General features: G+C 37.0%; 1 protein-coding gene across 4 annotated transcripts in view; it reads left to right on the top strand.

Moving 5' to 3' along the window:
* Positions 1–24,140, top strand: part of INTS6 (integrator complex subunit 6) — a 40,857-nt gene that overhangs the window by 639 nt on the left and 16,078 nt on the right. For 3 of the 4 annotated variants that reach the window (XM_057367392.1, XM_057367393.1, XM_057367390.1), the window contains 3 exons: positions 141–218; positions 962–1,111; positions 16,454–16,543. In XM_057367392.1, coding sequence (XP_057223375.1) covers positions 141–218; positions 962–1,111; positions 16,454–16,543 — 318 coding nt within the window. Of the gene's footprint in view, positions 1–140; positions 219–961; positions 1,112–1,452; positions 1,545–16,453; positions 16,544–24,140 lie in introns of those variants that run through there. The other variant, XM_057367394.1, reaches the window with a different exon arrangement.

The following is a 24,140-nucleotide window of genomic DNA, read 5'->3' as shown; positions in this document are numbered from 1 at the left end:
GCGCGGGGCGAGGGCGGGCGGGAGAGAGCGAGAGAGTGCGTGTGTGTGCGGGGAGGGAGGGGAGGGCCGGGCCGAGCCGGGGGACTCCGTCGGCGGCGCCGCCTCTCGGCTCACCCTTCGCTTTGTCCCCCGCGCCGCAGCTCCGAGCCCGGGACCCGGCCAGCAGGGGAGACAGGTACATGCTGGTCACTTTCGAGGAGCCTCCCTACGCTATCAAGGTAACCCCCGCTCACTCCCCCCACCCCCCTCTCGCCGGCCTCCTTCCGGCCCGTYCGCCCCCCGCCCGCCTCGCCCCGGCTGCCGGCGATCCGGGGGAGCGCGGCACACACGGGCTCCAGCGGCGGCGGCGCTGACATCAACATGGCCGACGCTTTTCCCCTGTGCTGTGTGTGCGAGCAGCAATGAACTGTGGGGGATATTTATTCAAGTTGGGAGAAGTGACAGCAACTCCAAGGAGAGKTCGGCTTGGAAGGGGCGAGCCGGGGGAAGGACCGACCTCAGCCCGAAGAGTCCCGGACTCGGAAGGGGACGGCACTTCCCTGGCCTCGCCGCGGCGCGGGGGGGCGCACCGCGCGGGGGAAGGGGGCGGTGGGTCCACATGACACAGGACGGTGAACCTKTTGGAGGTCGCTTCGCAGCGCAGTTGGCGTCCATCTGGGAAGGGCTCTGTGAGGGTGTTGTAAATAGCTCTAAGATTTGGGCCACCAGTGTCCTCACAGAAATTTGCCCTGTGGAACAAAGCGAGACGGCGAGACGGCTCGTTTGATAAGTGGGGAGTTCTAAGGTTTAAGAGAAGTGCATTATTTCAGACTTTTTGGAACAACTGGAAATACTACTAACTTCTAGGGTGTTTTGTTAGCATTTATAGTGAGCTGCATGCGGCAGGGAGGGCACTTGGTAACCTAAAAGGAAAGCAAAGCTCGTATCTGCAGAATAAGTCTTCTCACGTTTTTCTTTGCAGGCTGGCTGGAAGGAAAATCATGCAACGTTTATGAATGAACTGAAAAACCTTCAAGCTGAAGGACTTACGACTCTTGGCCAGTCCCTAAGGACAGCTTTTGATTTATTAAACTTAAATAGATTAGTTACTGGCATAGACAACTATGGGCAGGTAGGTTGACTGTTACTAGGTGGAAAAGTCTTAAAACACAAACTATCCAGAGACAGCAATTAGCTACTTGTCCGAAGTGGCATCTTCATGGAATATTCAATATGGGGGCTTCCTCAGAAGTAAGGAGAGCACAGATAGCTKGAAGAAATATAGTCAGTGACTACAGTTTGGTACCCAACTTAGTCTTTTTGGTTTTTAATTTCAGTTATTCCTCAGTTTTTTAAGCTGTGAGGAAGCCTCCAAGTTGACCTCTGTTCAATTTTTTTTTTTGTCAAGTGTATGTTCAGTACCTTAGCTGGTGAGCCTGATAGGGTTATGAAAACTTTGCTTTCTCTATACAGTGCTGAACAGTTTGGGAGATGAGCCATTTTTCTAACAACACTGCATGTCCAAAAGTACTGGAAGGAGCACACCTTTTTCAAAACTCTTTCCAGTGAGTTTACCACAACATTTCTCTGCATACATGTATTTTTATAAACCTGCCTGTTGTATCAGAGCCTGGAGAAGCTGCGCTTATTTAATCTCTCTATTGCATCTATCCCTTTAAAACAGGATTTCTTTTTGGTGTGGGCCAGCATTCTCATTCTCATTAGTATGAGCTGATAAAAGACAGAAGTTGTAGGTTAAGCATGTGCATTAGGACTCATACAGACTTTTTYGGGTGCAGGATCAAAGCCTGCATTTGTTTTATTTGAAGGATGTTCTAATATTGGGCAAAATATGTAATGTACTTTACACATGGGACTTAGTAATTTGGATCTCCCCTTTTTGGTTATTATTCTCATGTAATCCTTTGTCCACTGTCCGAGGATTAGTACTTAGTACCACTGCTATTCTTGGTATTTAACTTGGTAACGCAGTTGTGAATGTAAGTCCCCTTTCCTAACTACCCCCTTTCCAGTCTAAGCAGAGTTTGTGATAACATGCTATGTTTGTTTGTGAAGGAAATTTGTCATGCTGCACTGTGTGGCTCAATGATCAAGTGAGCCTAAACATTTTTAAAATGACTGTTAAATGATGCAACTTACAAGTGCTAGTTCCACACATGGTTTTTTTCCTATTACTGTCCACTGTCCTCATACATCTGTGTATAATTTTCCCATTTTTTCTGGTGTTTTTTTTCAGTTACAGGAGCTATATCAGTTTCTTGAACACTTAACCCCTGTAGGCATATACACAAAATATTTGCTCTTTTGCTACTGATAATTATTCTAATTAAACACAKGTCAGATAATTTGCTGTACGTGATCCAGCTATGCTCAACTACTCAAGTGGGCAGTTGAGTTGTCATGACTGTTTTAACTCACTGTGTTCATTGCTACAATAGCTGCTCTATTGTCTGTGAAGCAATGAATTTTTCTATGTCTGATCTGTTTTGGTTGTAAGTCTCTCTGGGCTTGAACCCACTCTCACTTATACACATGTTTGCTTCATTCCTCATGTGGAGCTGGCTGTTGAAGAGGTATTCTCATGTGCAGTCAGGTGACTAAAGAGCAATTCTAACTCTCTTTAGCATCTGCAGAAAAAGATGAATGTATTGCAAATGGCAGGTCATCTGCTGCTGAAGTCACAAATTCCTATTTTGTCTATTCTAATCAAAATAGCAATTTAAAAAAAAAATAAATTCCACAACACTTAACTGATCCTTCAGCATTTGCAGGATGAGATCTAGGGCAGCTAATGGCCTCAACTTCACACGGGTCTTTAAAACTGTCTTGTTATTTTGTCATCTTCCTGTTGTTCTTGTCTACCTCCTAAAATTCAGTCCAAAWGGGTATTTAGCCATACATGGTATAAGAAACTTAAAAATACAGGAAAATGAAAGTGGTCAGAATGCTCATTAGCATTTGAAATAGTTTTCACTCAGAACACAAATTGCTGGTTAACTTTTTTTTAAAGCAGCTGCAAATACTAAGACTATAAAATAGTAGTTAATACAACAGGCAGGTATTTGAAGACTGAGTATGTCAGAGCAAAAGAAAATATTACAAAAAAGCAACATTTAGACCATCTTAGGTGTAGTATTATGTGATGTAATAAAATCCAAAWTTTATTCATCTTTTGTGGGAAATTTCTCTGGCTAAAAATATTTTGACTGTCATACTTGTATTTTGGTGTATTGACAAGCTTCTAAGATACTTGCTAAGATCYACTTATTGCACAAAAACGAATTGTGAACCAGACTTTTCTTACACATGCAAATGACAAGACATGATACAAGCCTGATGSGATTGTCTGGTTATGTTTCCACCACCATGATATCTTGTACCCCCGGCTGAACTGTTTGTTTAAATGGCAGAGTGACTCATTATACTCGATTTCTTTCAAAGGTGACCAGAGTTCTCCATCAGCTGACCTTCTGAACAAGAATGATGGCTGAATGGTCATTCTGGAGTTGGGGAAAATCTCCTGCTTCACATTTTCTTTGGGCTTTAATGTTTGGATTTTTATTAGTATTTGTYACTACTCTTTGAGCTATTCAGTATTGACTTAGTTACTCCTAAAGAGTGAGTTGCCATGTGATCAGCTGATCACAGGATTTCACATGTAGCTTGACACACACTGTGTCTTAAAGGACACTGTCAACACACTTAGATTGTCAAGAGCCTGGAAAATTTTTTATAAGCTTTTTCTGTTATAAAAATTGCATGGCTTTATGAATTCTTTGTCTTACCAAGGGTTGCTAGATCTAATTATTTTGGAGGCTTTTGTCAAGAAAAATTGGTTTTGAAAAGTACACATATTTTAAGGTGACTGTTCCTTTAACTTTTACATTACTCTCAGATTGATAAATTCAGTATTATACTGCTTGAGTCCAATAATAGTATTTTTCCCCCTTAGTATGCTTTCTGATGATCATGATAGCAGAAGAATAAACCTTCAAATAGGGTGTCAGCTTTTAGCGTTTGYTAAAAATAGCAATCCTTTTTACCTTGTGYGTTTTTATGGAGGGCTTAGGAAAAAATACAGGATTTGGATGTCTTCAGGAAGAAAGCAGTTTAAACACACCAAGTTCAGTAAAGGTTTACTGTCAAATCACAGAAAATGTTGTACTTCATTAGCCCAGTTTGCAATTAGATAACTGACTTATTTTCTCCAGTTCACCTTCTCCATTGTTTCAGGTAGTTGGAAATACCAATCCATTTGGTCGCAGGTTTTTGTCCTCTTGAAACACACTCTTTAAGTCTTGTCCTGCTAACAAGCTATAGTTATATGTGTAGTCAATTTAACCAAATAGTTCTAAGTGTAGCAAATGTGCCACTTGTTATAGTTGATACAAGCGTTAAATACCTRTAGAGCTGCTGTAGAAACAGAAAACATTGAAAAATGTAGATGCTGTTACAATAGAGTGAAAATGTAAACAAATTGTTGACCTAAACCATCAGGTCAGTTATTTGCAACTTGTTGTGGATTTCTAAGACTAACCACTGAACCTAAGGTAGGTAAATATGTATCAGTGGTGTTTTGATACATGCAAAGGACTTTCGCAGCACTACCAAAACTGCAATCTGGTGGATAGTTGAAATTGTTAAAACTGATTCGTTGTTACTCCATGTGTTTCACATTACCTAATTACTTCTGAAGTCGTGGTCTCTTGCTGGTTTTTTTTTCAGCAGTGTTGCAAAGAGTAAGGTTTGAGCAGATAAAATACACTCAACTGAGTRGATTTCAAAGTGGTTGAGTTGATATTTCAAAGTATTTTTACAAATTTTTTCAGGGTAAGAGTGCTTTAATACTATGTATAGAAAGAGTGTATTTCAAGAATATAAGCTTTTTATGAGGTTTTCTATCACTGGACTTCTTTCCAGCATCAAAACTATTACTGCTATGGCAGAACTGGCCTAGGGAAGTTTGACTTTTAAACAAATCTGATGTAGCAAAAGCAGATGCTAACTTTGTTGTTTTGAAACAGAAAAGTCAACCATAATGTAGTATAATGTACCTTAGAATAGGTATTTTTCATTCACAAAGATGAATAAGATGCTACCTGAATTTAGTTTAGTATAAGAAGCACTGCTTGGATGACTTACCAGGCTGTGTACAGTCTTGGTGAGAGCCTTATTTTTTGTGGCATTTCACATATGGACAGAAGCATAACTAAGAAATTTTGAGAAAAACTAAAATTAATTCAACTGATAAAGAATATTTTGGGAACTTAAAAATATATGCTCAGAGCTGGAATGACCTATTTCTGAACTGGAAATTGGAAGGTATCCCTCATATGATGGCATAGTTTTAAAATAACTTAAGTTTTTTTCCAAGTGTTTTATTCATGCCATGTGTGACCACCAAACCATCCAATCTTAGGTTAACTGCTACTTTATTACTTATTCAGTTCTCTCTGAGTATATGTTTTAACCCATTTATGACTACAGTAGCAGAATTGCTGATGTGTTTCCACAGTAAAACTTGGCATTGGTCTGTAGAGTTTGGCATGCTTTGCCATAATGGCTTAAATATTTTAGTATTATAACTACAGGCAAATTGCATACCTAGGACATAAAGTTTAATCATACTTGTAGGCACAAGACAGCTTTAAGTCACACATTTGAGGCTGACTACTTGCTTATATGCTTGTCTGTGTCTAGGATTTCCTGGGCTTTTAAAAACCACAGCAATCACACACATGAAGTACTGTGCCCTGACATGGACTACTTGATRCTTTTCCAGTGATATGTTCTGTTTTCATTAAGTTGTTGAACAGTTTTATTTTCCCAAGAGGCTTTTGAAGATTTTTACTGGATTTCTTGGCTCTCACAAGTCAAAATCCTATGAGTATCCTTTTGTCTTGGAATTGGGCGATTATAAACACTGCCCTGAAATGGCCTATGCTGTATGCCTCCAAATTTGGAACCAAGGTTTAGGTTAGTATTTCCTGCTTTGTCATGCTGGCACAGTTGCACATGCAGTTTGCTTCTCATGTTGGTAGAGGCAGAGGTTTGCACTTCTAGAGGAGCTCTTGTGGTCTCTTTTTGTTGCCCCCCCCTCCCCCAAGAAAACCAAACGGCAGAATTGCCGACGGTAGTAAACAACATTCCAAGTGTAAGCATGATAATGGCAGAAATCTATGAGAGGCTTTCTCATAGTCTCCTGTTTCCTGTGGAATTGCAATGGATTTAACATACACCTATATGCCTGCTAATGTCAAAGATCTCTCTGTGAAGTGCTGGTGAAAATCAATCATGCTCATCTGCTGCATGATGAAATTAAGCATATTGGTTTGAATTTATACTTTTTAGAGTGTAACCTTTCAACATACCATCTTTAAACTTTTTAGTTGGTTTTGGTTTAGAATACCCTCTAGTGGGAGCTGTAGCAGGCACTGTCGAAGTGTTTTTTCACATTGTGAAGTGGAACTGCTTGCTCTTCAGCCCTCCCAGCACAACAAAATTTAGCAAAAATCATAAGTGTTTTTAAAATAATTTGTCTAGTTCCAATCAAGTATATGTTAAAAGAATTTGAAAGGACCTTACATGAAGTACTTGGCTTTTTTCAATGGAAACAATCTCATCAATCTGAGAAACACTCATTCATCATGTTCTGAATGTGCTTTGACCACTTTGCATCTTGAAGTACTCAGTATTTAAACAAATTTTATTTGGAAGGGACAGTGCCATAACATGTTCATTGTTTTAGGATAAATTATCTGAATACACTGTGCATTTTGTCAAGCTACATTGAACAAATCCAGAATATGTCATTGGACTTGATATAGGGTATTGATACTTTTTTCTGATGCTCAGTATGCAAAATGAYTGAGAAGTGGCCTTCACTCTTGCAACTACTTCTGCCCTCCAATCTTTGACTCCCAGAATGCCAACTGGATTTTATGAATCTTTATATAAGGCATACTTAGCCTGGATGCCTGTTCTGGACCTTGTGGCCTCTCAAGTGTTCACAGTGGTGCCAACCTTGCTTCAGCTTGTGATTGATCAGTGAGATTAATAAACTGGGCTGTGAACTGTAGTGGTCTAAAACAGCTGAGTTACTCTTAGTGTTGTGGTGATAAACTCCAGGAGGGAATTGTGGGGGAGTCTTGGGGAGGTTATTCTAAAGAATTACCCTGTGTTCAAAGGTCAGTGAGTTAYTTTCAGTCAGCTTGTTAGTAGTCTGGGTTGCTAACCCCCTAAAATGGGAGATTTTTGTGTACAAGTCTGTCTTTTCTCCTTGATGGTGTGTTTTTTGGTTAGGTTTTTTTCCACTACTTGGTGTGCTGACAACTATTACCCTTCTCATTGCTGACAACTCATTACCCTTCTCCAGTGCAGGAGAACAGAGGCCTTGGCTTAGCACTGTGAATTGCACTGACTGAGCCAGAACCAGCTATGTAAAGTCATTGCTGTGAAGCAGAAAGGCTGCTGTGATTAGGGACTTGATCCAKGGCTTGGCAAGGTCAGTTATTTTTGGAATGAAGCATTCAGAAATATTTTTAGGAAATATGAACAAAATCATCTTAAATTCAGGATCTTTGGGGCTGACTCTAAAGTTATGTTTGGTAGGGATTGTTATTTTATCTTTCTTAGAAATAGTTTATAAAGCCTCAAATATAACCCATTTTTAGCATCTTGCGTTTACTGTGTTCACKCAAATAACTTTGAAAACTTGCATAATTTACTGGCTGATTTTCCAATTTCAGATGATTCCAGTAGTGATTAATTTATTAATCTGTAAGTAACTGAGAAGGTGCATCTTTCTATATGTTAAAATTTCMTTTACCTTAAAAATAAGATACAAATTGTGATCACAGTTGTTTTTTGCTGCTTAGATAGTTAATTTAATTTAAGAAAAAGTTAAAGTTCTTCCCTTTGTGGGATGATGATACATCTGTCACATCAATACTTAAATATTTTAGATGTTAGTGGCCTTTTGTTCTTCATTCCAATGTGATTTGTCACTGTTTAGTTACTTGCTGGAATTCATTACATATGAAACCTCTATTCTATGCATGTTTKGCTTTTTTTTCTTTTTTAAGCTGTCACATAATTATGAAAGATTGAAGGACTGAATTGTTTTTGAAACTTASCAAGGACCTCCTCTAAACTGGAGCACTTACAAGTTAATCCAGAAATTATCACTTACATAATATGATATTTAAAACTCAATTAAATTTGTTCTTATATGAAAGAAACAAGACAAGCCTGTATACTAACCTGTAATTTTTRGAGCTCTGTGACTTAGTAATGCTGGGACCTCTCTCATTTAGGCAAATGAAGTCATGAAAGTATCTTGAGGTTTTACGTTTGATGTTTTAGTAAATCCTACTGTGTGTCCATCATTCCTTTATTGTTCACCATGAACAGAGTCTTCAATTGCTTCCTTGACATATGCCTTCTGATTTCACATGTACTATTCAGTATGGAGATTTTATATTCCAATGTGATCAGTTCTTGCATTGAAACTCCTTTTCAGGATGCTTTGAGTTTTTTTGTTTTTTGTTTTTTGTTTTTTTTTCTTTTTTTGTTGTTGTTTTTTTTGTTTGGTTTTTTGTTTGGTTTTTTTTTTTTTTTTTTTTTTTTTTTTTTTTTGTTTTGTTTTTGTTCTTGGCACAAGCTTTTTGAGAGAATTCCAAAATGACTCAAGTTGCATAATGAAACAGTCTTCAAGCAGTACATTCAGTGCCAGACTTGGAAACCCAGGATGTATAAAGTTATGAGCATCTATAAAAATGTTACTAAGCATGGAGAATTTTCTTGTGGCATGTTTCAGGACRGATATGCAATGAAATCATTGGCTATAGAGCACACAAACTTGCAAGCTGTAGCAAAGCAAGCAGCTGATATGCTTAGATGTGCTTCTGTGACTTTGGTTTTGAAAATGGGTTTGATGTCTCTTCAGCAATTGAGATAGCACTTCTATAATTAGAAATGCTAGAGACAAAACAGCTATCTGACGAGATCTTTGATTTTTGCTCTACAGCTTTGACTGGACATGGCTAGTTTAAGATGACATATGTTTGGAGGTTGGGTAGTGAATTGAAGTCATAAATGGCTATTTTAAAAAATGCTTTTGAGATAATGCTTACCAAAATACCAAGGAACAAACTACTTGCTTTCATCCATTTTTTTTTTTCTTCAATACCTTGAATTTCCTTTTCTTAAATGGAACTTAGGTAGCCGGTGTTATGGACATAATGGTTGTTTGGATAATTCTCCCTTAGTTCTGTAACTGATGCACTGAGGAGTTTGATCTCTAGCTCAGCTTTAGGGAGAGTCTACTGATACAATTGTGTTCTGCTTCAAAAGCCTTTTGCTAACTGATTTTTCTTAAAAATACTTTTTATTTAATCTACAACTTAATTCCTTCCAGGTTGCCTGAAACACAGCTTCATACCACCAAACCAATGTGTGTGCAAACACTGTGTGTGCAAAAAATATTTAATCTACCACTAGTCTGAAGTGTCAGGAAAGAAACAAAAATTATTTAACTACCTTATGATCCTGCATTAGTATTCCCAATAAGAAACTGTGACTAGCCCTTATCTTAGGTATTTGTTATGTAGTTAACTGAAGATTTGTCTAGAATGTAGAAATTAATTGCCTACAGTAAGCTTGTTGTAGTTTATAGAGAAGGACAGCTGAATTTAGATTTTGTAATCTCACCTCATGGAAGCCGTCCTTACTGAAAAATGGTTGCCATTAAGTTGACTTTCAGAGTATGAATGAGTGCAGAACTAATCATTACTACTTGAACAGCATTTTCCGTTTTGGTTGGCGGGGGGGAGAAAGGTGGTGAGTTAATAGAAGCATGGGTTCAGACATTGATAACTTCTAGTGGTCTTTCTTAAACTCTGGTTTTCAAGTTTCCTCCAAAAGACGAAATGATTTGAGGTAAAATACTGGGAGGGGTGTTAACTCCAAAAGTCAAGGGAATGTGTGTGCAATACAGTTTAATGTTTGTTGCTGAGCCTTCTAAAGATTTTTTTTTTTTGTCAGACTGCAGCAAAAAAGGGAGAAGTGGAATGATAAGATGTGCTTCTGTGGTGTCTGGAGAAACCATGAACTAACTGTTGAATTAAATATAGATTAAGAGATTAGAATTCAGTTATGGATTACTTCTTAGATGCACTTGTACCAGTACATTTAGGGTTTTTAGGTATATAGTTTTAGAAAGGAAGTATCAACCTCTTCCTCTCTTGAGGTAGGCACGCAAAGAGAACATGCCTTTGGATTATCTTGTTAGTCAATTCACCTCATATGAGGATAGATTTTGTTAACTTGTGCCCCCTCTGGTGGCTGGTATTCCAATTACAAAGTAAAATAAATGTTTATGTAGGGGAGGTACTCTCTGGTAGGCTAATTTGGCCAAATATCAGTTTATAAATGTTGCTTTTGTGCAGCTGAAACTACAGCAAAACCAATGGGGAGTTCTGATTTGGAAGAATCAGTGGCTGTATTGAGAGCTGATGTTTTCATAGTACACTTATTGGCATGACCTCAGTCAAGACTCCTTCAGCATTTGTCAAACCTGTTTCTTTCCCTCATCCCTCAGTTGAAGAGATGTGATGTTTTGACTCACCCTGGGTGTATATATTATTATATTTATGGATGAATAGATCTTTATGGGTCTTGGGGCTACTGAGGACCACGCTTTTGGTTTCTGAAACAGCTACTATCACCTCCATTTCTGATAGCAGTCATTTTCCCCTTAAGATGTGGAGTTCTCTTCTTCTGGTTGTAGTAAGGGGATCTCTCAAATTATCTTTAACAGATGATTTACCTCTATCCTTTCATAAACCTGTTTGTGGGCAAGGTACTATTCCCAGCTGCCTGGTGTGAAGGGAACACAGAGCACAGGTCATCCCACCTTGGGTACTGCAGAGAGAGCTCAAAGATTTCAGTATTATGACAGAGGATGCTTGTTCATACTGCAGGCATGTGTGGACTAGCTCTAATAGTAAGAATCATCCTACTGTCCTGCAGCCCTTTCAGAAAAACACTGGGCATTTTTTCTGGGAGACAGTGTGATTTCTGGAACGGGCTTTTCATTAGGTTGTTTAATAAGATTCCTCTTCGTGACTGATGTTGTTATCTTTGTCATTATTCAGGCATCAAGGGAGATTTCTGATTCGTATTAAAATTTCTTTTATGACTTGAAATCTTCTTAACACATTTCAAAACACTTATCTCAAACTGGTTGCTGTAGCTCTCATTGAACTTTGTTCTGTGACTTCTGAAAGTGATCTTGAAATACATCTGSTGTACAAATATCTGATCTTTTCCTACTAAGAYAGAATTGCTACCACTGCAGAACTGTATTATATATTGAATAATCAATGGCATCAAGGGGAACATATTGAAATCTTTATGGACAGCGATGATGAGTTAGATGAGTTAGCAACTTTCTTTGTGCGTGAAGTCCATCTTGTCAGATCTTAAGCCTGTACATATTCCCATATGTTCTTCAGCTCTTACTCAGGCTGAAAACACAGAAGTTTCTCTGATACTGAGGTGCTTCACTTCAAGGAATCAATTTCAATTCTAAAGCAGCCATAGTAAATAAATGCAATTTCAAAGTTATTTTTATCATGCAGCTTCAATCACTTCGATAACACTGTGATGGAGTTTAGAGTCAATGTTTTTCAGTCTGACCACAGAATTATGATACTCTTGTGATGTATCCTGTGAGGAGTCAGATTTATCAAAGCAAATATTGTGGTAAAATTGGCCTGCCCTTCTTGCTCTCCTCCATCCCCACCATTTTCTTCCTTGTATTCTGATAGATCAAAGTTTCATAGTGTGGTTGTGCAAAATATTAATTAGATTATATTCAGAGTAGCTTTATCTTGAAAAACTTCTATTTGAAGACATTTTGCTTCTTATCAAGTAATAGGAAAGAATTTACTAATCTACCCAAGCTGAAAGCRCATTCATTCCCTAGTACTATATGGCATTACATGTATGTGTGTGATTATGGTCTGTGTCTACATATATTTGAAAATCCTTAAAGTAATTTTTGTAAAGTTTAATTGTCAGGTATAAATTGACTAAAATAGTGTTGTGATGCCACGGTGTTTGTGACGTGGGAACAAATGGTGTGAAAGCAGAAAATATAATTGGTTCTATAGGACTTCCCAACTATATTGATTATTCTGTGGGGATAATAGAAAATAGTCAAAGCTGCTGAAAATGTGAGTGGGACAACTAAGAAGTTGCACAAGATGCTRCGGTTCTCATGTAACTCATAATCAGAACAATTCTTAAATGCCTCTGTGTACTTGACTGATAGTGTTGTGCCTTGAGCAATGAAGTGGAAAGTCTCTAATAAGTGCTAATGTCTTAGTCATTTCATAATTTTGCTAAATTATGGAATGTGTAAACTGAAAGTGTAACTGTGTTTTGTWACTGCGTAAAGCATAACTGAAGTTTCTAAGAAATAAAAATTGAAAACCATGATGGATTTGGACMATCTGTTTTATTTTGAAATTCAAGCTAGGTGTTTTGGTATTTATTTAAGCTATTTATCAGTGAAAATTAGCTTTAAAGCTAATAATTTTTCTGTCATTCTGACTTTCAGATTTCATTTTAAGCTATTGTTTTTGAACAATGGTTGCTCACAGATTCTCATGAGAATTTATAAGACTATTGACCTTCTAAATTCCAAAAAAAACTAAGATTGAAGTAAAAAATTGATACTGTACTTTTGTATTTCGYGGTCAGATGTCTAAATTTGCTGGCAGTTAGGGCTAATACTTCTGAAAATGAAAAGGCTTTGGGAGATAGATGTGCAATATAACTTGCCAGGTTTTGTGATTTACTGAAAATGGAAGTGTACCTTTTAGACATTTGTCGTAATCTCAAAATCCGTTTTTTCCAGTTTCTAATGATCTGTTAAAAAATATGCACTTTATTTCAGTTTGTCTGTKTTCAGCTTCTAGACTTTTTTCAGCATTAAGTTTCTGTACTACCAAATACTTATTTTTGTAGTAGTTGCTTCTTGTTATTGTCATTTTTAGTCTCTGGTTTGGTTTGTTTCTACCTCATCTATTTATTCGGTTTTTCAACACTTCTGATTCTAAAATTAATATTTAAATGTGTGCTTTGAGATAACTATAATTTTAAATCAATCTTCTCTTCCTGCATATATAATATTGTATACTTGCATATGTAAAAGATCACAGTAGCTCTTGAACTGCTTTACCTGTAGACTTGGAGGAAGGGAGTAAAAAAATCATGTGTGTATTAATTAGTCATGCTGAAACTTGATGCTGGCTTACTTGCCAATGGAAGTGAATTCTTAGTTGTGAGGGCCTTAACTGGGCAATAATGTGTCTTGATAATTTGATTTACTCCTGCCTTGATTTGATGCTCACTCTGGGAGGGATGTCTCTTACTGTGACCTCTTGTGAGTGGTCTGGAGCTCAGCGGTGCTCTGTATTTSTCAAGTGATATCTGAGCATAGAGCTACTTCAGCTGGAGATCAAGGAAAGGCAACCAATGCAACTGAGTTCCTTTGTGTTTTGGAGCAGTCATAAACCTGTCAAATTGTTCAAATGGAAGTGTTATGTAACAGATTCGTTTTAAGTCTTTGAATCTCTTGCTTGTTCCTTTTTGCCAAGCAAGCTTTCCATGATATTGATGCTGAGTTTTAAGTAACTTTTTTTTTTTCCAAAAGAGATCTGGGTGTGGTTTTTTTTTGTCTTGGTGCATATCTGTCCTTGAAAACACAGATTGTAGGTGAATGAAAAAATCCTCCTTGTACGTTGTTACAGGATGATCAGCCRTTAAAACCGTATATGCTTTTTCCTTTTTTTGCCACTGCTACAAACTTCCAGAAGGAAAAGCAGTGYGTTGAAAAGAATTGCTTCTGAAGTAAGTAAAACCTCATGGTGGTTAGCTAGTTATCACAGTTAGTTGTAAGCAGGCCTATTTATACCTTCTTATCCTGAGATGCTTTCCAGTGCATTCCAGCACACCTGTAAGCTGACAAAGAGCTGGTAGTGTACACTATCGCTCACTATTTCTCTGCATATCCAGAACAGTTGGGCTGGACTGAATTAATTACCTATTCATTTCCAGTCAATGGTGTTGCTATATAGTTTAAAGAATGATATTTCTAACATGTGTAAAAAAATAGTTTTGTTTTTTTTTAAGTGTATTTCCAGATGAAGAGAAATAGAAAGTAATTTGATTACTGTAGAATTAGATTAATTCGATTGAAATAAAGTTCTCAACTAATCATTGACCTAACTGCTGCAGTTTAGTTAAAAGTTGGTAAGTCTTCTGGAATTTAATTTTGTGATGTCTAAATGTTGAGARCTTAACTAAAATGGGGCTTTCTTAGAGGAATACTTAACTTAATACTAGTTTTGAATGCCTTTGTGTAACTAAGGTGAGAAGCAGGGTCAGAAGAGTCAGATATTTTTGCTGAAATTCTTGCTTGATACATTTTAATTATGTTTCTGAACACACGTTGGTTCTCAGTGTGTCAGTGACCATCCTTTGCACAGGTAAAATGCTTATGAAATTATAAAAAGTAGACTAAGAATGAAGACATTTCTCCCTTGGACATATTTCCTAGGGAGCTCAAGCTTAACAGCTCTTGTTTCCTTCCTTATGATTTCATAATCTTTTTAAGACCAAACTATTTAAGGCGTAAACTTTAGATGGATAAAATTGAGATAAAGTATAGTCAAGGAATCAAAAAAGGTTTTTAAAGATAAYGAGGATATCCAGGTGAAAAATGTTGTTAGAGATGAAAATTTTAATACTTGTATTTCAAATTGCACCAGAATATTAACTTGAAGAGCAAGACTTATGACATTATAAATCTAAAATGTAATTTTTAACAGTTGTCAATTTCTTTTTACAATAATTTATTAACAATAGGGCTCAAGTATTTTTATGGTCAGTATTCATGAGAAGAATATCTAGTTACAAACCCTGCTTGCTGTATTATTTCAGTGCAATGTAATTAGCTTCTAGTGGATGTTTTGGAGTTGTGGTAAATTATTAGTTGGCAGAAAAGCATGTAACTGTAACTGTTGGGAAATAAGGCTAAATATTCTTAGGAAAATATTTTAATTAAAATTGAGTGTTTTTAGAGTTCTTAAATTCTTTTGAGTAATTGTTTAAATTGAATTATGAAGTGGCTTGGCTTTCATGGGAGAGATTAATCTTTTTTACTTTGATTTTAGCTTCTTTTTTGTAGTAATGGTGTGGTATGTGAATAGAAATTTTTAATCTTTTTTTCACTAAAGTTTGAGAAAATATCTACCATTATAAATGTGGTGTTGCCACAGTAATCAAACTGGATACCCTTCACCAGATCTATTTCAAATTGTTAAGTAATACTTGTTTGAAACACAAAATCAGTAGATGATCCTTTATATTTAATGGGTTCTAAAAGTGGATTTATAGGTCTTTTAAAACCTATTAGTTTTCTCCCCATATTTTTAGAGTAAATCATAAGCATTCATGAGATAGTTTGTTTTCATAAGCAGAACTATGCTGTGGGTTTAGTTACATTTTTCTTTGTTTCCTGAARAACAAAAACAAGGCCTTGAAATTAGCAAGTGATGGAGGATAGGATGTACTAAACAAAATCTTGTGACTTTTATTCAGTCCCTTATTAACGGCAGGTAGAGTGAAATGTGTTACTTGAGCTTGGAGTTGACATCTACGTGGAATACTTTGGAATTCTTTCTCAGGAGGCAAAAAAAGTTCTTAAAATACTGGCAGCAGATAAAGGAAATACTCAATAACTGACATCAAGTTTTTGCTACAGCTAGGCTAGCTGCATGTCTTGGTGGGATCCTAGAATATCTTGCCTTGTATTTGTTTCTGTCTTAAATGATTCRTATAGAAAGTTTGTCTATTTTCAAATATTTGTTTCTGAAGTAAAGTTTGCATGCATGTTGAACCATTTTGATCAGAATGGAGTGGGTGCTATTTATATCAGTCCTAATACACAGAGTATTAGTACTTAACCCAAGGGTCATGATCACAAGATAGTATGCAAATGCTCTACTTGGACACACGGTAATTAAATCACACAAACTCAACCCTGGAACAGGGGGAATTAGAAGTACTTTTTGGGGAGATGGTTGCTTCTCTAAACAGCTGCTAGTTTGTCAGAATACTTCAGCGAGCATTGTTCTTGAAGCCCTATGTTAAGCATTTTTGCTGTTTCTCTACACATGCATTGAATGCAGACATKCTAAGTGTCTGTTTTTCCATGGTCTGACTTTAAAAGGGCTCAGAAACGCACTGTGCTGTACTATGTAGTGCATGAGAATAAATACCTCAGGCTTCATTGTTTTGTTGGTGGGTACCAGTAGGTATTTAATGACTCAGTAGAGTTTGTTATATAATTTAAAGTCAAACTCCTTTTTTTTCCCCTTAGGGACGAAACCCTTTTTTTCTGGAGCCGGCAATAATTATAACTGTTACTGATGGAAGTAAATTAACTACTACTAGTGGGATACAGGAAGAGGTAAGATCTGACCTGGTTACAGTGATGGGTACTAAACATTGCTGAAACATTGATACTGTTTACAGCAGGATTTTGACTCAGAAGAATGCTCATTAATAGCTTAAACTTGCTTGTGTTTTGATTTTAATTTGAAGTAATTTTATGCAATTACATTACAAGAAACCAAAAACACTTTTTCTTTACCACATGTAACTGAATCCTGTGGTACAATTGTTGGTCTGTTTAGTAGAATGAGTTTGCTATTTCTGTCTAGGGAGTTCATGGCTTTTCAAATATGTTAGTTAAAGAAATTGATTTCTGTGAAGCATATGTGTCTTTAATTGGTCTTGGTATTGGTTCTTTATGTATAGACAGAAGTTCACAGTGATCTCCCAAAGGAAGTGGCCAATAGGGCATACATGAAATATGTACTTCTCTCATACTGAGTTCTTAAAAAAGATTATAATCAAATCAGTAGTCCTTATAATTTAAGATAAGAACTGAAGAAATATATTCCAAATTAGATCTGTAGAGCACTTTAAAATTGAGATCTTAGTGTACTGGAGTACCCACTCAGATATATGGCTAACACAGAGGTATAGCAAATTCTGAGGCACTGAACTATTTTAACTCACTGACCATTTTGAATTCTTTTCTTAAACAGATGGAAGTGGTCACTAGGGATAGGATTGTTCTGGCCAGCTCAGTGCCCATTCCATGCAGAAGTGAAAAAAAAACCAAAAAAAACCCAAGCAAAACAAACTACAAMAAATCCCTAATGTCATTCCCTTTTCAGGGTAAAGGTTAATATCCAAAGGTCTGCATTAAAACTGAAGGGGAAAATTCAGACTTTTGCTTATGCTGTATCACATCTGATTGTACAGATTAACTTGTACTTTGATGTTCATTAGTTACTCAGATTTCTTCTAATAATATATTATATTGCATTCTTACAGCACTTACAGAATTTGTCTATATGAAAAGTGGTATTTAAGTGGTTTTTGTAATATATGTGACTTAAAGGAAGAGAGTTGAATGATCGCATAATTCTATGTGGACTCCTAACCAGCATAGCTAGTAACTGAAAGGGAATTCCTGGATCCATGGTAACAAGTAGGTTATCTGTATGAAATGTCACTTCCGTCATACTTTTTTTTTTTACCCAATTTGCTATTTTCAGCTTAAGCCTGTGATTGAATGGGTGTAGTCCAAAATACTGAGTAGAATATAGTAGTGTGACACTTTTAGTCTTCTGCAACATATAGTGCTATTAGTGGCAGAATACTGCTTTGGGTTATCTCTTAGCTGTATAAGTCCTTCCTTGAGGAGAAGAATCTCTTATTGTCAGATGACCAGTAAAATCTGATGCTGACATACTGGAGTGAGGGACACCAAGGTGCTCAGAGGGTGAAACAGATAACCTCTGGGTAGAGAATGAGAACTGGGTTTGTTCAGTCTTCAGAAGAGAAGACTGGGGAGTGCTTCATCACCATTTGTGACAGCTTAATGGGTCAGGGAGAGCCTGTCTTTTTTTAGAGGTACCCAGGGCTGAGATGAGAGGCAACAGCTTCAAGTTGTGCCATGGAAAATTCTGAGTGGATATCAAGAAAATCTTTAACTATGTAGGTGATTGAACATTGGACTTGTTGTCTAGTGGATGTGGGGATGATAAAAGCTGTGTTGGACAAGGCCCTGACAGTCAAAAGCCTCTGGACAGTATTACTGTCATGTGTCCCTTTTAGTGTACGTAGTGCAATGATTCTATGTTACATTTCCTTCCATCTTCATTATCCAAAGTGATTTAGATAAGAAAGCTGCATTAGTAGTTAAGGTCTTTCTCTTACAACTGGAGTCAGAACTTTTATATGGCCATCCAGGTTTTTTTTGTTCCTTTTTCTTTTAATGTGCATACAACTTCTTCATCTTAGTCTTCACAAAAAGACATTTTCCCAGAGTCAGGCAACCATTTGGTCATACATTTACATCTTTGAACTGTTTTAACTTAGGTTGAGAAAAAAGGTTTTCTGGTGACTGCATTAATCTACTTAATTTAGATGTTGCTCCTGAGCAGTGCTGACTGTTAAGTGTATGCTACACCCAGAGTTTGTGTTGTGATCGTATGAAATTTGGCCCAACATTACAATTTTGTGATTATTAAGTTACATTCTAAAAATGCAGTATTTGCTCATATAATAGTGAATTAATGTGGATTTTTTTTATGTGAATGAGCAAATGTAACGGTGTTCCATTCCTCCAGAAGGCAAGCTGACTGTTGTTCTTCCTGCAAGACAAGAGCAAGTTTCTTCGAGTGCTTTTCCATATGTGTGCACTGGGTTTATGTTTCATACCCAGCAGAGGATGTGATTTTTTTTCTTTTTTTTTGCCACAAGTGTATTGGTAGGAATATTCTTAATGCTATCAAAGAGAAGAGGAACAAAAATTGACGGGTGCTACTGTCTTTCAGGATGGTCTTTTGCTGTTGTCAGTGTGTGTCCTATTGCTCAGAATTTTTCTTAGTTTAGCTTGAGTGTCCTTTACAGGTGCCTCTCAAGTTGGGCATGCAGAAATGAACCAGAATTATTACAGGAACACTACCCTGGAGACAGGGAAGTTCATTGCTTCTCTGTGGATCACTAACAAAGCCTTTCCAGTCATTTTCAAATGTCTGTTCTGTTCTTTGGGTTTGACTTCAGGGAGGCTTTTCAGAATTGGTGTTGGAAGTGATCATATCCCACTATGACAGCAATGTTTTTACTTCTTAGCATCAACTGAAACAGTACATTTTTAGTTCTTTTAGGACATATGTACAAGAGAATCAACCATGTTGGGCTTTGGTGTTTTGTTGGGTTTTTTTTGCAAAGCCTGTGAAGCCAGCATGGATCCTGGAGGCAGGTTTTCTCAAAGCTTTGTCATTCAGATTAATATTTGCATTCTTACCAATGAAATCAGTTTATCACTATGGGAACACTGTCATTTGCCCTAGTGTGAAGYAGTCAAGCTTAAATCCTGTTTCAGAGCTTTTGCTGAATTCTTCAGATGTCCTGTTCCTTTGTGGATTTTAAAATGGGTATTGCAGATAGAGCCTTACCCTTCAGTGCTGCTTTGTCTCTTCATGGATGTGGTTACTCRGACTGAAGACAGAAAATATATTGTCTATGCAATTATCTCCACCTGTACAAGTCAGTAACATTTTCAGTTCTGTCCCTTCTGGCACTACTTTCTACTGCACCAATGCCAATGTACTGAAAAGTGCCAGTGCCAATTCTATGTTCTGCATGGCTTGTTGACCAGATTCTTACTTGGACTCATTAGTTCCAGTCAGAACCTGAGGAGGGAATGGGCTCATTCTTCTGGCAAATCATCATTTATTAGTTGGTCTCATGTTATGGATTCCTTATGGAGTGGCTTTCGCTTCTGGCCTGATCCCTCAAATTCAGTCTCAGCCCTTTCTTCATCTTTTGTTAAACAAATGTTTAAATACTTCAGGGGATTTCTTATTCTTCTTTATATTACAAAATAACATTTCCAGTTTTACAACTGCTGAGCTGTGTTCTCTTGTCCTCCTTCTACATACCCTCTAACCTGTCTGCAAAACTGAAACAGAATTTTTTGCTTATTGATAACATTGTATCAGATGAAATGATTATGCAAACAAAAAGCTGTGCTGCTTGATTTCTGTATGTTGCCATTCTTCTGATCTTCCAGTTATGAGAACTCTTACAGAAGGAATCGATGATATTCTTGAGTCTTCAGCCCGCATGCCTACCTGTTTGGCATTGTCATACTGATCCTTCCCAGAGCTGATCCCCTTCCGTTGCAATTGTAACAACTGTGACAAGTGTCAAGGTTCTGTTTACTTTCAGGAATAATCAGGAACTGTAAATGCTCCGTTATGTTTTTTATTGTAGTTCCTTCAGTTAAAAATTTTGATTTCTAAACAAATTCTGCAAGAAATATGTGGGAAATATAATTAAATGTATGTTTCTATCMTTTCTCATCCTTATTATTCCTGTTAGCAGCAGCTTTTAGGTTCACAGCATTTGACACTGAGCTCTTGATGTGAGAATTTTTGATGTGTAACTATCAGCTCAGTGAGCACTTGGTCATGGTTAATACTGGCATTGGAATGGCCAAGTATACAATGACATTGACATGGTGTGTCAGTTGACCTTGATGTTTTTGGGATTTCCTGGAGTTATCTTCCACAGAAGAATAATTTGTGTCTTTCTATGTATTATAACTGCATAGGATTGGATGGAAAAAAAAAAAGCGAAAACCTAATGCAGTTGATATCTGTAAGTAGAGTTTCTCAGTCTGTCAAAAGCTGAGCTTCAACTGTTACTGTCCTTAGTCCTATAAGGATGGAAGGCTGCATTTGCTTGGAATGTGAGATGTCTTGTCCTTTTTTTGGGTACTGGAAGAGCATGCAAGGAAGGTTACTTGCTGGTAGATGTTTTTTCTAAAGAATTTTTGTTTAAAATACACAGAGAAGTTGACTGTATGCATATTTTTGTTTAGTGCTTAGTCTTGAAATAACCTTTTATGAGATTTCCCAAGATGGAGCTGCCTGTAATTAACTGGGTACTAAAACTTAAGCAGTGCTGTTGCTGCCCCTTCCAATGAATGAGCCCATATGTGTAGCCATTGCCAGAAGATCATTACTGGCTTTCTCAGACTGCCCTGCCAGTCTGAGTGCTTTAATGCTTATCTAGCTTTTTTCCTCTTAGGGACTCTAGGATCCTCTTTTTTTTTTTTTTTTTTTTTTTTTTTTCCCAGGATTTGAGAATGTGCTGCTTCTTATGATTGCATAAATGTAGGTAGAAATAAGGACCGAGAATAAACAAACCTGCTCTCCAATAAGCTTTTACTGAAGAGATCTTCTAAAACTTATCTTCCACCCCCTCTTAGTTCTGGAATATTTCAGTTGTTTTAAAAGTAGGGAAGAGTGGCATAATGCACACACTGATAACTCATTGTAGCATTGTGGCGCTTGGATCGGCAGGGCTGCTCTGTGCTCCTGCAAATGAGTGATGACACAAAACAGTTGGTTTCTAGCACTAAGCTGGAAGAACAGTTGTCTGTGTACAGTTACATGTTGAAGACCATAGCTGTTAAATAACCTTCCCTTAATTAGTTCAGTCTACCTTTATCTTTCATACTAGTTGTTGAGAAAGAGGAAAATGTGTGCATGCCTTCATATTAAAATATGCGTGGGGAAAGAAATGAAATGCAAGATGTGGAATTCTAGGCTCATCTTAGTTTCTGCAAGGTATGCAGTTGCTATGGTAATACAATACCAGTTAAAAAAAAAAGTAACTGTAGGTGACAAGACCAAGTTACTAATATCTGTGAATGAGGTGGTTTGAATCTATAACTTTGCCAGTATAAATGTTAAAGGATGTTAAACTTAACTGGAATTAAATTGTGGGAAGGAAAGTAAAGACATTTTACTTGATGATAATTACTTTGCATTTTGTCTTACAGTTTGAAAACCATTTTGATAGTAATATGTACATAATGCAATGGCCAGCTTCTGACTTTGGTTTTGGGGTTCTCACTATAAAACCAGCTGAGCCAAACAAATGTTCTGTAGCTGGAGGTAAACTGAACTCAGGATAGTGTTGGAGCAGAATCCACTGGGATATTTTATATATATATACACATACATATAGTAAAAAAAATGTATGTATGTTGCCCGAAGAAAAACAGTGCTGTGACATAAGTGTGTTTYGCAGATCAAATATACTCGAAGATAGTATATCCTCAGATCTAAGTAGAAAAGCTTAAATGACATTCCAATAGCCCCAGGTGAGGATGGTGGAGTGCTTGCAATTGAGTCTTCTTACAGTCTGGATTCCAGGCTGTTYACTAAGAATGTAGCTATTCTTTTAACTTCTTTTAACTGAGTTTCTTTTGTCAGGCAATCCTTGGAGCTTGTTGTGTAGAGGGGAAAGACATGCATGTCAATCATTAATAATCCAGCTGGGTTCCCTTTGACCAGTTTGATGTAAAACATGAAACATTTTGGGAAAAGAGTTCCATTCTTACATGTATTCTGTGCTTGCAAAATCAAAAAGAGAAATTCAGGAGGAATCATCACGTGTGCTAAAAAGTCCAAAATATTTTGATTCTTGGCCATATGTATCAATAAATTGATTGCTTTTTAAGCATCAAGGCATATATTTGTCCCAAGATGAGATGGTGCAATTATAAACGAAAATAGCTGAGGTATCTGGTTTTGGAAATCAGATTTTAATATTTTCAAGCTATCTCTTAAAAATAAGCAAACRAAACTCCTTTTTTCACAGCTTTCTGAAAATTCTCTAAGCATAATGAGCTAGAAATGAAGGCTACAGGTAATGAATGCTTATGTGGATTTGCCTCAAGTTTTAAAAGACAGTGCTTTCTTGCTAGCATTGAGTTGAGGGTCAGAATTGGGATTTTTTTGAATGCTGCACCAGAGAAAATGTTAGAGGAAGTGTTGAGTTTGCTTCAGCATATGGGCTTAGCCGCCTTATATTTGGTGTGGTAGTGGAACTGTTTGCACCACTTAAGTCAGTGCTTTGGGGATTTTCTTCTCTTTTGTTGCTGCAGTCCTCCAGGTGAAATGAGAATTTCTTGTGCTGACAGTGGTATCATCAGCCAGGGTTGTATCAAATTTTCTGAAACTTGGAATTACTTGTTGCAAATCAGTCTGTTCAGGGCTTCTGAAGTTGAGTATTTGGATAAACTTTTCTTTTCCCCACTAATCTGTGAGCAGTGTCCAGATGCAAAGTATCATCTAGGATCTTCTGAATGCCTTATGCTGTCCCTTGGACATCTAGGATCTTCTGAATGCCTTATGCTGTCCCTTAGAAGCTTTTCTCATTTCAGTTAACTAGGTACAAAACTGGGAGTTTTAGCTGTTCTGTTAGTGGTTAATAAATAATGTCTTGATCATTGATGTATTTTTACTGCAGTTTGTTTGAAGTCTGACACTTGAATCTCTTTACTGTCTTTTCTGTGAATTAAAGCAAAAAGAAGTGCTCCCATGGGTTTGGTATCTTCAATGTTTTGAATTAACTTTTCAGTAGTTCTTCCCAGACAGAGGTAACACAACAGCACATGGCAAGCAATTCTTCTTTCTGTGGCTACTGGTGACACCTGCTTTTCACTTAAAGCACAGGCATGAATTTAGTTCTGGGATATACCAAATTATCTAAGATCTCTTTCTGATTCTGTAATGTAACTACTGCATTAGTTCACTTGAAGCTGAGTTATTTGGGGTAGATAATTCTGGCTGCTATACACTTGTAGCAGCTATACCCAACCTGTATTTGTTCTGTAAGAGTCTTAGATTAGCTTTACTTTTTTTGTTCAGTTGTACTTATCTTGAAAAATTGAGAAAAATACTAAGCTGAGAATGAGCCTGTTCTGCAGAAGACTGAACAAAAGAACATGGAGTGAAGATGTTTTTATTGCTGTATTTTAAAACAAAATACTGATTCTGAAGTTTACATCCGTTTTAAAGGTGTTTATCACTTGATTTGTGACTCTCAGCTTGTATTATGTTGCTTTGAAATGGGCAAGTCTTGGTTGAATGATGGGTGTCTTGCTTGTAATGTACAGTACCTGAATC

Source organism: Malurus melanocephalus, unplaced genomic scaffold (genome assembly GCF_030028575.1).
Source record: "Malurus melanocephalus ecotype Western Australia unplaced genomic scaffold, MMel_1.1 scaffold_78, whole genome shotgun sequence".
Classification (NCBI taxonomy): Eukaryota; Metazoa; Chordata; class Aves; order Passeriformes; family Maluridae; genus Malurus; species Malurus melanocephalus.
This window is presented reverse-complemented; position numbering and strand designations above follow the sequence as displayed.